A 17490-nucleotide genomic window follows, 5' to 3' on the forward strand; every position below is an offset into this window, starting at 1 on the left:
GCAGTTGTCAGTCACTCTTTGTTATAATTTTTCAAGGTTGCCTGCCTCTTGGCGAGATGTCAGTTTACACCTGATAATTCAAACTCCATTTTCTTTTGTGTGTCCGTTGGGCTCAGATGACCTGTTGGTAACTATTTAACTTAAAATTTTCAAAATTGCATATTAGCATTCAAGTCATTTAATGATGTTACCTAAAGTTAAAATGAAGTATGCTTAAATACTACTAAGTTTTTGGAAGTGTGAATCTGGTTTTTTCTTGGTTCATTCTTGACTTTAAAAAATCAAGCCGGCTTTTTTTTTCACTTGTTTTTTATATGTGACTGTTACCACATGGTCTTGTATTTGGCTGTACTAAAGTTTTTTAAATATTAACTATACACCTAAATGTTATACACTTTTACATTACGTTGGTTCATGGATAAGGTTTTTTTACTATGTATATCTTATCTTTTGCTACATGTCTTTTTAAGGTAACGCTAGTGCTTTTTTTACCTCTCTTTTGGATGTTGTTTCTTATAACACTCTTTTTGTAGATGAACTGATGATGTCTACTGAGCAGTAGACGAAACGTCTACTCGTAAACGTATATATGTATCGGACATTTTTTGTTTTAAATTTTATGTAGAACATTTTTGTATAGAAAATTGTTTACGTTAAGGCATAGTTTTAGAAATATTGACGAAAAACGTAAAAAAGCTACTAGTTTACCGACTTCTCCCCCATCTCCCCTCTAAACCGGACGCTCAAAATGGTGTAACTTTTTACTAAACAATATGTGGACCATATAGAATAATTTGGTGTTGGAGGAAAACTTCTACTTTGGATGTCTGGGTTAGGAGTTTTTTTGGACCAATTATACTATATTACCTCCGTAACTTTGGAACCGTTCATTTTATAAGGATTATGTATAGGGCCTTTTTTATTTCAAAAATGTAGAACACTTTGGTATAACAGGTTGTTCATGCTAAACCGCATAGTTTTAAAATATTGACGAAAAACGTAAAAAAACAATGTGTGTGTACTTTGTACGCACGTACAAATTTAACCAAAACTTAACAATGCCAAATATTAAAAAAAAAAACGAAAAAAGTATGAATCGTCCGGGAATTAAACCCGCAACCTCGCGTACTCTCAATCTCTGGTCCAATGCTCTACCAACAAGACCATCAAGGCACATACTGTTAACGTGTCAGATATACATATTTACACATCACGGTGACAAGTGAAATAAAAAATAGATGTTTTATTATTTTATGCCCAAGGAAGACAAATCCAAAGACACAAAATTATAATAAAAAACCTTTTAAACCACATTTTTCAAATTGCGCAAGTTGTATTATTAATATTAATGTTAATAAATGAAATATAAATATTTTGACGTTTCACAATTTGACAATATCATAACAAAATTTGATCTACTTATTTTAAAACACTTACCAGTGTAAGATTCTTTAGCTTTGAATAAGCGAGATCGTAGATCGTCCCGGTTGATTGTTGTTATCCACAGTTCTTTACGCCTTCGAGCTAATAGGTTTTTTATCAGTAATTTTGCGGCACTCATACTAGTCACAGTTTGATGGGTTTTCACATTGACATACAACAATCATCTCTTCTATGTTAATAAGTCCAAAAATATAATATGAAAACTATTTAAAAAGGCAGTATAACCATTAACTAATTTTTTGTTTGTTGTTTCTCTTCCTACAAATTTTAAAATGCAACAACCATACACCATACATAACCAAACCACAGTTCCACAGCTGCCATATTGGATAATTTTTGTTATGTCATTTGAACATCCAATCAGAACAAAGTTGTAATGCGACTGCGCCGGGATCAAAGGTTTTAATCCTATTAAAATTCACCCTCATATGCACGTAAAGAAGTATAACTTCAAAAACTAAGAATTTACCGTTTCTCCCCCACCTGCCCCCAAACCCGACGCTCAAAATAGTGTGACTTTTTTCTGAACATTATGTGGACCATATAGAACAATTTGATGTTGGAAGATAACTTTCACTTTGGATGTCTGGGTTATGCCATTATTTGGATCAATTGTATCATACTATTATTACTGCAGAAATTGACGATATTGTCGAACGACACCGCAGTACTGTGAGTGGCCGGTTTTAGATTCTTTCACTTTGTCGGGACTGGTATCATTTTGCCTTATTTGCAATTTCTATTCAATTTTCAGATTTTTGGAAAATCTCATAGAAAGTTCCCCTCTGAAAAAGTATGATCCACAAATAGTGCAGTTAGATCTTCCTGAATGCGACAAATTTGAGTTTCGTTCAGATGACTACTGGAAGTGCTCCCTAAGACATCTCACTACAACAGTCTACCATCCCACAGGAACATGCAAGATGGGACCTGCAGATGATGGAACTTCTGTGGTTGATCCAGAGTTAAGAGTGTTTGGAATCGATAACTTAAGAGTGGTCGATGCTAGTATTATGCCGAATATAGTCAGTGCTAACACGCATGCGGCCTCTATGATGATTGGTTATAAAGCGGGACTAATTATTACCAAATACTGGAGTGATAAACACACTGAATTATAGTATATTATTATTTTGTCTTAATTATTGAAATATAGAATTTAGTTTTATACAAACGGCTGTTTTAGTAGTTGTTAGTTCAACTTTCAGTTTACAACATCCTGATTTGGAGAGAAATACTATCATTGGGATATGGTTTGGCAACTATTCTGTTAAGGATTACACTATTATATAGGAATCCACCACAACTTTAGTTGAAAGACTGATAAATTTTGTACACACTTGAATGAATAAAGGAAGTGAAGAAAATTCGTATATTAAAGTGTGTAAATGTATTTTATTATCCTTAGCTAAGCGCTTTCGTCAAAAATGTCATCTTCGGAGATAACGGTCAATGAATAAAAAAAAAGTATCACTAGTTAGAGTTCTGTGCATCGTGTTGAAAATTGGATATTAGATGTTAAAATTGCATTACAATATCTAGACCTGTTTCAATTGTCTGCTGTTGCTGTGCAACTCCGGGTGATGAAAAATTAATTAATACATGAAAAACTGTCACTTAACCAGTACAAACACAAAACATTTTGATCATGGTATGGGTATTAAACCCAACCATTATATTTGGAGAGTAGTAGTTGACTGACTACCTGTAGTTAACTGAGAGAGTAGTGCTTTTGCCCTGTGGGTGAGTTTCATCCCTTATCAGGGGTGAAAAACGTTGAAAATAAGTCCGGAAGTAGATAGACTGGCTAATTTTAAGCAACTTTTGTTTTCTAATCGTTTTTCTCTAAATTAAAGAGAAAAAATTACGCGATAAAATAACCGTCGACTTACCCAAAACGGACGCCTATGACCGGTACTATAAATTCGCAATTGATGGAATCGATTGATCTATGGAAGATAAATAGGCGTACCAGTTTCTGTTTTTCTAAATAAAAGCTCTCTGAAGGTATTTAAAAAAAACTATTTACAATGCGCCGTCTTAAAAGAACTCTAAGCTCCCTTACATTCTCGGACTAGGCGAATTGGATTAAATTATCGTAAAATTATCAGTAGTAACTGCACAAGAGCTCTAAAATTATTGAATTTTTCCCGAGTGACACTTTGACAGTTTTAATTTCACGAGCCGAAGGCGAGTGAAATTATGTCAAAGTGTCACGAGGGCAAAAACTCTATATTAATTTTAGAGATCGAGTGCAATTTGTTGCGATTATTTCATGAATAAAACTGTTCAAAACCAAAATTTTATTGTAATTTATTTATGTAAGTACAAATTAGTACAATTAAACACACAGTTGTTATAAATATTTTACGGTTGAAAGTCATCACTTTTATAATTTTTAAACCATTAATTGTCATTAATGTTACTGAATGTATTTTTTCATAGCAACAAAGGGCATCTGACGTAATATACTTGACGACGGGAAATTATCAAAAATTATCCACCTAATTTAGATTTCTGTAGCTTTCTATTGGCCAGAATCTCCTATGAATGAAATAATCTTATATAATCTTATATATAATTATATAATCTTAATATGAATGAATTATACTTATGTTTATTATCACAATTTATTAACTAGTTTTGATGGGAAATAAGCCACAATTTTACTAAAATAATGATTTTATTAACGTTTCGACGCCCAAATCGGGTGTCGTTGTCAAAATAAAAAAAATATTAATGAATTAAACAAAAATGTTGTTGCTTAGTAAAATTAGGAGACGTACTGAGTGATATTTCAGCAGAGGAGAAAGTTATAATAGGAGGTGATTTCAATGCACATGTGGGCCAAACCAAGACAGGATATGAAACAATACATGGGGGATTAGGCTTTGGAACTAGAAATGAAGCTGGAGATGACATGCTTGAATTAGCAACAGCATTGGATATGGCGATTGTTAACACACTCTTTAAAAAGAGAGAAACTCAACTCATTACCTACAAAAGTGGACAACATCAATCCCAAATAGACTACTTCATGATAAGGAAAGAAGACATACGTGAATGCAAGGACTGCAAGGCAATAGTTAGTGAGACAGTAAGTCAACAACATAAGCTGCTTGTTCTGGACATCGAAGTAAAAAGCGAAACAACAAAAATATCGGAGAAGATCACAAAAAATCAAGTGGTGGCTGCTGAAAGATGAGAAAGAAGGTCTATTCAGGAGAAGAATAGTAGAAAAAATATGTTGGAACATGAAAGGAAGCCCTAATACAATTTGGAGAAAAATGGCCAGTAATATTAGAGAGACTGCTATTGAAATACTTGGGAAAACGTCAGGAAAAAGTTTGAGGATAAAGAGACTTGGTGGTGGTCTTGGCGAGAATCAATTTGGCTTTATGCAGGGTAGATCAACAACAGATGCAATTTTCATTATAAGACAGTTGATGGAAAAATACAGGAGTAAAGAAACAAACGCTCATATGGTATTTATTGATCTTGAGAAAGCATATGATAGAGTTCCTCGAGAGATTCTGTGGTGGGCACTCAATAAGAAAGGAGTCCCTGGTGAATATGTAAAGATTGTGAGGGATATGTATGAGGGAGTAACGACTAGTGTTAGGACAGGTGTGGGAGAGACTGATAAATTTCATGTGAAAGTAGGATTGCACCAAGGCTCTGTGCTTAGTCCGTATTTATTCTCATTAGTTTTGGACCAGATAACAGCGAATCTACAGGGTAACATTCCATGGTGCTTAATGTATGCTGATGATGTCGTGTTAGTAGGACACAGTGAAAGAGACTTAGAACAAAAACTGGAACAGTGGAGACAAGCTCTGGAGGAAAAAGGTTTAAAACTTAGTAGGACAAAAACAGAGTATTTGGAATGTTCATTTAAAGATGGAGTTACAACAAATAAAATGGTATCTTTGGATGGTGAAACGATTGTGAAAAGCAATAGTTTTAAGTACCTAGTATCGGTATTACAGAGTAATGGAGAAATAGATGGAGATGCATGCAGTAGAATTAGGGCTGGATGGATGAAGTGGAAAGAAGCGAGTGGTGTGTTGTGTGACAGAAAAATGCCAATGAAGCTGAAGGGAAAATTCTATAAAACAGCCATAAGACCGGCTATGATGTACGGAACTGAATGTTGGGCAGTGAAAAAGAAAGAGGAACAACGAATGCATGTGGCGGAAATGAGAATGCTTAGATGGATGAGTGGAGTGACAAAGAAGGATAAAATTAGAAATGAGTATATTAGGGGAAGTCTAGGTGTGGCACCAATTGATGCCAAAATGAGAGAGCATAGGTTAAGATGGTTTGGTGTTCACCGTCGAGACGTTAATCGCCCAATACGAAGAATAGCTGAAGTGCAGATTCCTGGAAGGAGTAGGAGAGGAAGACCAAAGAAGACCTGGGGGGAGACGATAAGGCAGGACATGTTGGTAAAGGGGATTGACATTGATGTGACTGAAGATAGAGTTGTGTGGAGAAATGCAATTAGGGAAGCCGACCCCGCATAGGGATAAGGCAAAGAGAATGATGATGTTGTTGCTTAGTAAAAAAATTCTTCTAATAATTTATTTAGTTTGACTCATTTATATCGGCAATTCAGACATATATTATACATTTTAAGGTAAGAAGACTTTAAAATGATATTGCCAATATTTATGATTTGCGTTCCTGGGACGACTTTATTGAAAGATAGTTCATTCGATTCGGTTCCTGTTTCTTTCAGGGCTATACTTGAATCTCTCCACTGAACTCTATGTTCATTATCCCATGCGTGTTGACATATCTGAAATCTATCAAATTCTCTATTTTTAATATACGACTGATGTTCACTTATTCTAACGTTTAATGGTCTTGATGTTTCACCTAAATAAAATTGTTCGCATTCACAAGGTATTTTATAAATACAATTCTTTGTTCTTTCTTGTTCACTGTTAGGTTTAGTTTTAGATAGAATAGATCTTAACGTGTTTGTTGTTTTAAATGTTGTTGAAATGTTGAATTTATTTCCTATTGTTTTACGTTTCTCGGATAGTCCTTGGGTGTTTCATTGGGAAAGTAACATACGTTAACTGTAGAAAGAGGACACTTAGGCGGTCTCAAAAATACTATACTTAATGGGTCTTACTCCATTAATAACAGAGATACTGGGTGTTTTATCTATTTTGCCATTTTCTTAATTGTTTCATAACTTTTTAACCACACTATATATTTATTTTATATTTGGCACGCAAATATCATTTAAGGTGTACAATAAATTAATTTATTTAAAATTGTAAAAAATCCAGGTCCGGATTAAAAAATATTGGAAAAATGTTCCGACCCAAAAACAACACCCTGTACATTAAATTTTTTTAAAATAGATTTTTTAGTTGAAAAGAGGATGAAAATCTAAATTTAGTGGTATACTTTTAATTTTCGGCAAAATGATTTTTCTGGTCAAATTTTGAATTTGAATTCTGAAATTATGTGAATTGCGAGAGCTCTAAGTAGAAAAAAATTGAAATACAGCTTACAACTTGTCAACCGCACTGCATATTGATTTTATATTTAACACGCGAATATTCTTTTAGGTGTCCAATCAATTAATTTATTTACAATTATAAAAAATCCAGGTCCGGATTAAAAAATATTGCATAAATGTTCCGACCCAAAAAAATACTCTGTATATTAAATTTTTTTTAAATGGATTTTGCATTTGAAAAGAATATGAAAAGCTAAATTTAGGGGTATACTTTGAATTTTCGGCAAAATGATTTTTCTGGTAAAATTTTGAATTTGAATTATGAAATTATGTGCATTGCGAAGCTCAAAGTAAAATAAATTAAAATATGACTTAATTTTAATTAATACCATTATTTTATAAATTGGTAAAATATTAACATTTGCACACATAACAATAATTTCTTATGGTGGTAATTTTAAATAAGTGCTTTAGTTTGAATAGTTATTATACTGCAAATTTTCGCTGTTTGTTATAATTTTTAGATACTTTGTTGATTAAATTGATGTATTTTTTATTGACCCTTTATTATTTATTCATTATTTAAAGTTGAATATTCGCCATAAACTATTTGTCGCACATAATTAAAAAACACTGAAGTGTTAACATTTTACCAATTTAGATTAAATAATGGTATTAAATAAAAAAATTAAGTCGCATTTTAATTTTTTCTGTTTAGAGCTCTCGCAATTGACATAATTTCAGAATTCAAGTTCAAAATTTTACCAGAAAAATCATTTTGCCGAAAATTCAAAGTATACTACTAAATTTAGTTTTCATCCTCTTTTCAAATTCAAAATCCATTTAAAAAAAATTTAATATACAGGGTATTTTTTTGGGTCGGAACATTTATACAATATTTTTTAATACGGACCTGGATTTTTTATAATTGTAAGTAAATTAATTAATTGGGCACCTAAAAGAATATTCGCGTGTTAAATATAAAATCAATATACAGTGCGGTTGACAAGTTTTAAGCTGTATTTCAATTTTTTTCTAGTTAGAGCTCTCGCAATTCACATAATTTCAGAATTCAAACTCAAAATTTGACCAGAAAAATCATTTTGCCGAAAACTCAAAGTATACCACAAATTTGGTTTTTTATCCTCTTTTCAACTGGAAAATCGATTTTAAAAACATTTAATGTACAGGGTGTTGTTTTTGGGTCGGAACATTTTTCAAATATTTTTTAATCCGGACCTGGATTTTTTACAATTGTAAATAAATTAATTTATTGTACACCTTAAATGATATTTGCGTGCCAAATATAAAATAAATATACAGTGTGGTTAAAAAGTTATGAACCAATTAAGAAAATGGCAAAGTAGATAAACCACCCAGTATCTTTGTTATTAATGGAGTAAGACCCATTAAGTATGGTATTTTTGAGACCGCCTAAGTGTCCTCTTTCTACAGTTAACGTATGTTACTTTCCCAATGAAACACCCTGTATATGGTATTCATATTTTCCTCGTATTATTTCTTGTAAATGCTATAGGATCCCGTTTTAAGTTTTTCTGTTCGATTCGATCCAATCTTGACAATTCCTTATTTATAAACGATAAAGGATAATCATTTTTTAATAAAACAAATGTTAACAATTGTTTTTCTTCTAAGAATGAATTTTCGTTAGAACAAGTAATTTTGCCTCTATCATATAAGGATTTAATGATTCCCTTTTTAACGTTGATGTTGTGATTTGGTTTGTAATTGAGATATTTGTTGGTATGTGTTGGTTTTCTATACACTTGAGTCTCATATCCAGTATCCTTCTTTAAGACTAAAACATCGAGGAAAGATAGGGTGTTATTATCATATTCCTTTTCCATTGTAAATTTTATTGTCTCTTCTTGATCGTTTATAATATTTAGGAATGTATCCAATAATTCTGATCTATGAGGCCCTATTGAAAACACATCATCTACATATCTCCACCATACTGTGGGTTTTAAATTTTGTTTAGAAATGATATTAGTTTCGAAATCCTCCATACATATATTAGCCAATAATGGAGATAAAGAATAGCCCATTGCTAGACCAAAATTTTGTTTATAGAATTCATTATTTAGCTGAAAATAGGTATTATTAGTACATAATGTCAATAACTCCATTATAGCTGATACATTTAGTCTTGTCCTAGTTGTCAATGTATTATCATTATCATTCTCTAATTTCGTTTTGATTATGTTTAAAGTTTTATCTAATGGCACACTTGTAAATAAACTGTTTATGTCAAAACTTACTAAAATATTATTTGGATTAAATTCAATATTTGATAATAGAGAGTTATTGCCAACGTCTTTTAAGTCGGCCTGTAATAAAAGATCCTTTATTTTGACATATAAGCATGCGCAGTATTGCGTCTTTTATTTTTGTCCTTTAATAAAATACAGGCCGCCTGTATTGAAGGAAAATTAGAGGACACCATTCTTTTAATAAAAGTTCCTTTATTTTGACATAACGTGTCAAAAATGTGAAGAAAGGTCTAACTTCACTTGTATTTTAAATTTATCTTGTGGCTTTTTTGTACTTTGTATTGATAATTTATATATTGTGGAATTGATATTTGATAAAAGTTTCATCATTAAAGTTGTATGTTGGGCTTTATTTATTAAAAAGAACTCTAAGTATTATTCTCAGATATATATTTATTGATGTTTTGACCCAAAGGAATATAAAAAAGAACATTTTATTGAAGCTTGAGTGATTACAAAAAGTTGTCAAAAGGAATATTATGTAAATAATTTTAAAGTGTTCCTAATTACAATGATCAGACATAGAATACATATGTTAACTCATTTAAACTCAATATATTTTACATTTTTGTATAGAAATAAATATTTATTATAGATATAAGAGGTAATTTCAATAAATTTTAATGAAGGTTAGGATTTGTTAAAATTCTAGATTCAAAATAGAGTTCAATTCAACAGATATAATAATAAAATATAACAACAGGTTAACAAAATAAAACAAAGGTTCAAGTATTTATTTTTTGAAAATTTGATCTTTTATAAATTAGAATCTTGACTTCGCTGGGGCTCAGTCGATCGACAAGTTTAGTGGATTTGCGATTTGCGGTCGCTGGTTCGAGCCTCAGCTAGGTCATGAAATTTATAAAAGGCCAACGCCGTAGTATAAAACTCAATAGAGTCTACGGCTTGGTCTGGAATAAACTGGCGTCTGATCGGCCTATGGAGGAGCGGTACGGGAAGGGATAAGGGCTTCCGGCTTGGTGATACTCCTCCATAGATCCCTACCGAAGGGCGTTGACGCCTAAGAACGGTGTATACATACATAAATTAGAATCTATATAGGGTGAGGCAGATAACTGGCCTATTAGAAATATCTCGAGAACTAAAGGCAACAGAATCATGAAAATTGGAATAAAGGGGTTTTGAAGGATGATCTATTAAATGAAAATATTTTCATCTCTTTGCAACTTCCGGTTATTGCAACTTCCGGTTATACCGGAAGTTGCTTACAACTTCATTTTTTTAAATGGGACACCCTGTATATTTTTACATTTTTGGATTCTCTTCGATGTCTTCTTTCTTAAAATATATTATACAGGGTATTTTAAAAGATAATTACGTTTTTTTTATTAATTTCGTAGCAACATTCACACCCTGTAGAATTGTAGTAGTTTGACATCTAAAACTATACTTACGTTCAAATTATTTTTAATATACTCTACTATTGTTAAGAATCATTAGTATAGCTAAATTTTTAATTTTAGTATACAGGGTTGGTCGAAACTCGGAATGAGTATTTTCTGAGTTTTCTTAAATAGAACACCCTATATTTTTGTATTGTAGTGAAATGATATTTTATAGTACTTTTTTATTTCTTAAGCATTCCCTATACCTAACTGCTTTAATTTGTGAGTTATTGGTGAATCAAGCTAAACATTAATTGCAACAAAAAATACGTAAAATTTTATTTTATTAGGTTGGCCGTGAAAATACTCAATCCCAAATAATTTTTTAGAAATAAATACATATTAATCCAGACTGGTCCTTAAAATTACCAATAATGGTTTAGCTATCAAAATACCTACGTAGTTAAGATTGTTGGTTCGATTAACAATTAAGCACAAATTAAAGCAGTTAGGTATAGGGAATGCTTAAGAAATAAAAAAGTACCATAAAATATCATTTCATTACAATACTAAAATACAGGGTGTTCCATTTAAGAAAACTCAGAAAATACTCATTCCGAGTTTCGACCAACCCTGTATACTAAAATTAAAAATTTAGCTATACTAATGATTCTTAACAATAGTAGAGTATATTAAAAATCATTTGAACGTAAGTAGAGTTTTAGATGTCAAACTACTACAATTCTACAGGGTGTTAATTTTGCTACGAAATTAATAAAAAATCGTAATTATCTTTTAAAATACCCTGTATAATATTACAAAACCTGATATTTTAAGAAAGAAGACATCAAAGAGAATCCAAAAATGTAAAAATATACAGGGTGTCCCATTTAAAAAAACGAAGTTATAAGCAACTTCCGGTATAACCGGAAGTTGCAAAGAGATGAAAATATTTTCATTTAATAGATCATCCTTCAAAACCCCTTTATTCCAATTTTCATGATTCTGTTGCCTTTAGTTCTCGAGATATTTCTAATAGGCCCTTTATTTGCCTCACCCTGTATTGTTTTTAATCAAAAGTATTAATACACTTTCATTTTCATGCCATCTTCTTCTTTTGGTTCCTATCGAAATCTTCCTATTGCCTACGATTCGAAACAGTTCCATTGATATTGTCCCTCTACTGGGTCTTCACTTACCTTTGACTGTACTTTGCAATATGTACTGCAGAAGGGAGTAACGGTGCTGATTTCTCATATTATTATGTGTCCCAGATACTGCAGTTTTATGTGTTTAATAGTAAACACAATCTCTAATTATTTCTTCATTCTTCCTAGAACCTTCTTGTTTGTGATCCATTTCATGCCATCAGTCATCAGTATTTGTTTATAGGACTTTTCATCGAATGTCATTTGTTTCTAGCTTCTGTCATGTGTCACATAATATTAATATGTCTACGTCATACGTCTTTGGTTTGTATCATTGGTATATACCATTAACATATGACCCTATTTAAAAGCCCTATTTAAACACTGACAAAAAATTAATAAAAAACCACCATAAAGCTTAATTCTTCTACTATATTTTTGTCTATCGGGAAGTTTATCTGACAGATTAGATATTAGAGATCTTTTCATCTGGCCGGATAGCCCTGGCAGCTAAGGCCATTCAAATGAAGAGAAGAAGAAGATCTTTTCATTTCCAGATAACTAATTATTGGGAAGTTTATATAACAGTATCCTTAGTATCTGTCTTTTCAGCTCCGGATAACTAGTTAGTTTTTCTTTGTCAGATATTTATTAGTATCTAATCTGTCAGATAAACTTCCTGATAACTAGTTATCCAGAGGTGAAAAGAGAGGGCCATAATGGATCGTAATGAACATATTTTAAACGATAAAAGATCAAACACCAATAGCATGTATATATTTATAAATTTATTATTTAAAACCTGCTAATGATCATAAAATACTTAAAATCAGTCACCAATATAATATTTATATTTATTTATAAATTTATTAACAAACTGCAGTTCAACAAAAATAAAATTAGTTTAAGCTAGCTTTAAATGTCGAACAATATTTTTAAACAAACACACACACAATTTAGTTGCATTAGATTAGCTCCTGGTTGAAAATGTACTGCCACAGCTTCTAATATATCAATATCAACAGCACACTCATTTGCCAGTATTTCAACGTTTTCTCTATTATCTACTGCAATATTATGTAAAACTGAACAAGCTGATATTATAGCATCTCATTACATATGTTAAAATGGGAAATCTCTTCAAAATACCAAATGTTCTTTCAACAACAATTCTTGAAGGGATTTGTGATTGATTATAAAACACAACTTCTGTCTGAATATTCTGCAATGGTGTCATTAGGTAGTTATATTTGAGGACTGGATATCCACTATTCACTATTCCTTAATAATATATTCTCCAGAAATTCCCCATTTTAAATACCCATAATGCAAAAGTATTTAAAAACTCCTAAAATAGTATTTCCAATTGCACTTCCATATTATTGAACGATGAGTATTATGGGATATAATATTCGCACCTTGAAAACAAAAGTGACATTATCCCAAAATCTAGATATTTCAGTATGACCGTTTAAAGTTTTTCGAACAGTTCTGTAATGGATGTTAAACTAAAATAACCGAATTAAATACTATAATTAATGTTATTTAACAGTTTGATTAAGGTACAATTAGTTTCTCCCGAAGAAGGCAAGTTAATAACGTACCTAATAATTTAGAAAAAAATCTTTAAAAAAATTCCTTATAGTGCCACTTTTGTTTTACATAAAAGTTCTGATTATTAGAATAAAAGGTCAAGTTAATATTTACCTAAATGATAAAAAAAGAGAAAAATAAAACGAAATTGTGTCATATTAAAAAGAAAAATCGTTTATTTGGTAAAAGTAAACAAACTATTAATTATACTTAATGAAACTTAACATTTTAAATTTACGTGAAAACCGGCACTAAAAAAAAGTCACTTTTTTACTTACAACAACGTGCTTCTCCCTCAACAATCCGCCGGAAACCGACACGAAACCGATAGAGTGCCACTTTTTAAATTACCACATTGACAAAACACCTAAAAGTCAAAAGGGACACTAGCGACTTCTAGGAGAAACTATGCGAGCTATTAGAACAGGAGTCTCTGCAATAGGAGCGTTTAGTCAAAAGTAATGCAGATATCGCTATAACTAAAAATTGATGTTTTCAGTATAGTGCCACTTTTGTTTTCAAGGTGCGATGTTGTTCTCTAAACATCTTTAAATGACAAAATAATTAAATTTAACGTTTTAGTCTTTTCAATTATCTTATTTTAATTTTTATCAACAAATGCAATTTTATAAGTTATTTTTATATTTGCAAAAATATTTCATGTCATTTGTCAAAATAAAAGATTCCTTAACTGCGTTTGCAATACCACTCTTTTACACCCGTCCTGTATTTGTCCTTTATTAAAGTATCCTCTAATAAAGGATCCTTTATTTGCCGGTGACAACAGAGAGATATCGAAACCCTATTTAACGACGTCCTTTAATAAAAGATCCTTTATTTTGATATATACGCAAGCGCAGTATCACGTCCTTTATTTTTGTCCTGTAATAAAATACAGGCCGCCCGTATTTAAGGAAAAATAGAGGACAAAAATCTTTTAATAAAGGATCCTTTATTTTGACGTAACGTGTCAAAAATGTGACAAATTTGTCAAATTATGTGAAGAAACAAGAAAAGAAAGGCGTCTAACTTCACTTATATTTATATTTTTATCAACAAATAGAATTTTATGTTATTTTTATATTTACAAAAATATTTAATGTGTCATTTGTCAAAATAAGAGATTCCTCAAAACTGCGTTTCCGATAACTCTCATTAGACATATCCTGTATTTGTCGTTTATTAAAAGATCCTGTAATAAAGGAAGTTTTAACTTAGGGTTTCGATATCTCTCTAATAGAGAGATATCGAAACCCTATTTAACAACGTCCTTTAATAAAAGATCCTTTATTTTGACATATACGCAAGCGCAGTATCACGTCCTTTATTTTTGTCCTGTAATAAAATACAGGCCGCCCGAATTTAAGGAAAAATAGAGGACAAAAATCTTTTAATAAAGGATCCTTTATTTTGACGTAACGTATCAAAAATGTGACAAATTTGTCAAATTATGTGAAGAAACAAGAAAAGAAAGGCGTCTAACTTCACTTATATTTATGTTTTTATCAGCAAATAGAAAATAACCCCTGCGCTGGGGTGAAAAACATAGGTTTAAAGGAAGTCCGGAAATTATCCTACTTGACTATTGACTTATTAATAAGCAACTTTTGTTATATAGAGCTTTTTATCTAAGTCAATACTTTTCGAGATACTAGCGAGTGTTTATTTTTTAACAAAAAACCACGTTTTCAGCCGGTTTTTCGGAAATAGTAACTCCAAAAATTATTTTATCGAAAAAATATTACGTTTGTTCTAGCAAACAGTCAAACTAGTCAGAAACCGTCAGCAAACAGTTTGTCAGTGAGAGAACATAATACAGTCAGCAGTGCTATCCCCTCTACTCGCGCTGGTCCACTATTCGCTGATGGTTTCAAACCGTTTGAAACTGATGCTAGAACAAACCTATTGTTAGCAAAAATGTAGCTTATACAAAAATGAAAGAAATTGTGCATTCATCAAGTCTACCGACCCAGTAAAAGCAAAGTTGTAGCTCGTGAAAAATTGTTCTTATTCGTCAAATTCCAAATCGTGTATTTGGAATTTAAATTCGAATATTTTAACGTGAAATAACCAAAACTTTTATAAACCATAACTAAGCACTTTTCAGGGAAAACTTTTTTAAAATCTTTTTAAAACGCTTTATTTTAATTTTTTATAAACGTTTTTAGCATCAAAACTAAGCAAATTATCGTTGGCTCCCTTTCTTGGTAAAAATCGTGAAAATCTCCCCCTATTTAGCACCCCAAATGAAGTTAATCGTTACAGATTTACAATTTATTTTATACAATGTATTGTTTATAATATAAATGTTTGACCTTTCAGGATCCCTTTTATTTTGAAAAGGGATCTACAGGGATCAGCGCGCTAATAACCGGAAAAACAACGCAAAAGATGGAAAATTTATTAAGTTGTGAGATAAAAATAAATGAAACTAGTAGAGGTGGAAATTATCGATATAAACGTATAAAGTAACATTATATTACATAGTTTCTCAACTTTAGACGTATCGGATGAGTATGACTGTCACTGGACAGGTGAATTTTATAAAATACTCCTGTCACAGACGTCTAAAGGTGGGAAACTATGTAATGTAATGTTCATTTATAGTTTTATAGCAATAATTTCCACCTCCAGTAGTTTCATCTCTTTTTATATCACAATGTATTATATTTTCCAACTTTTGCGATATTTTGCCGGTTATTAGCGCGCTCATCACTGTATTTACATAGTTGAAAGGTCTTGAACGAGTCACAAATCATGAGTACATATATGCAAACCTTGAACATCCATATCCCAATTTTTATTTTAGAGAAAAACAAAATAAAACCAATATATTTATAAAAGCAAAGCCAACATTTTTTTACTCTTTAAAATTTTTCGTATAGTTCTTCCGCTATAACTTTTCCCCTGCGTCACGATTCATTTTCAAACAAATTAAGTCAAAACATAAAGTGAAACGTACGCCAATGTGTGTAGTATATAGTATACAGTATACAAAATGTATATACACATCGACGTTCGTTTCCCTTTATGTTTTGACTTAATTTGTTTGAAAATTAATCGTGACGCATGGGAAAAGTTATAGCGGACGAACAATATCAATAATACTTTTTAAGTTACTTTGAAAAAAGACCACTTTTCTAAAATAAAAAAAAAAGTTTTTGTATTATAAAAATTCTATAACAGTGGCATAACACTAGCTGTGGCGCATAACACTTTTGTAGGAGCAAAATTTCGCGCCAATGTGTTTTAAATGGATTCATTTTTTTTTCGAACCCTGAGAAAACTAATAGGTATTTTTGAAAAACTTAAACGCAGAATGAAAGATTGCATTATTACCGAGGGCCGAAAGTCCCTGAAATCTTTCAGTCTGCGTTTAAATTTTTCAAAAATACTTATTAGTTTTCTCAGGATTCGAAAAAAGAATGCATTTAAAACACATTTTCGCGAAATTTTGCGACTACGCCCCTAAACATGACACACATACATAAACACAACATGCAATGTTGATAATGTACTCTCTACAGGGTGTAACAAAAATACAGGTCATAAATTAAATCACATATTCTGGGACCAAAAATAGTTCGAATGAACCGAACTTACCTTAGTACAAATATGCGCATAAAAAAAGTTATAGCCCTTTGAAGTTACAAAATTAAAATCGATTTTTTCGAATATATCGAAAGCTATTAGAGATTTTTTATTGAAAATAGATATGTGGCATTCTTACGGCAGGAGCATCTTAAAGAAAAATTATAGTGAAATTTGTGCTCCCCATAAAAATTTTATGGGGGTTTTGTTCCCTTAAATCCCCCCAAACTTTTCTGTACGTTCAAATTAAATTATTATTGTGGTACCATTAGTTAAATTCAATATTTTTAAAACTTTTTTGGCTCTTAGTATTTTTTCGTTAAGGCAGTTTTTATCGAGTTGCGGCTTCTTTTTTAATATGTTTACATAAAATTTTTATGGGGGTTTTGTTCCTTTAAACCCCCCAAATGTTTGTGTACGCTCCAATTAAACTATTACTGCGATACCATTAGTTAAACAAAATGTTTTTAAAACATTTTTGCCTCTTTGTATTTTTTCAAGAAGGCAACTTTTATCGAGATATGGCTTCTTTTTTAATACGGTTCAAAATATACCTAAAAATGTAAATCATACATAAATTTTCATATTTTTACCAA

At 31.2% G+C, this 17490-nt stretch overlaps 1 protein-coding gene across 3 annotated transcripts in view; it reads left to right on the plus strand.

The window, feature by feature from the left end:
* The window catches only part of LOC114329237 (glucose dehydrogenase [FAD, quinone]-like), a 131860-nt gene that overhangs the window by 86944 nt on the left and 27426 nt on the right, over positions 1 to 17490 (plus strand). Inside the window, exon 4 of one of the 3 annotated variants that reach the window (XM_050647096.1) lies at positions 2198 to 2617. The exons of the other annotated variants lie outside the window; for them this stretch is intronic. Within the exon in view, the coding sequence (XP_050503053.1) occupies positions 2198 to 2564 (367 nt within the window). The 3' untranslated portion in view covers positions 2565 to 2617. Of the gene's footprint in view, positions 1 to 2197; positions 2618 to 17490 lie in introns of those variants that run through there. 3 annotated transcript variants of the gene reach the window in all.

This window comes from Diabrotica virgifera, chromosome 3, assembly GCF_917563875.1.
Source record: "Diabrotica virgifera virgifera chromosome 3, PGI_DIABVI_V3a".
Classification (NCBI taxonomy): Eukaryota; Metazoa; Arthropoda; class Insecta; order Coleoptera; family Chrysomelidae; genus Diabrotica; species Diabrotica virgifera.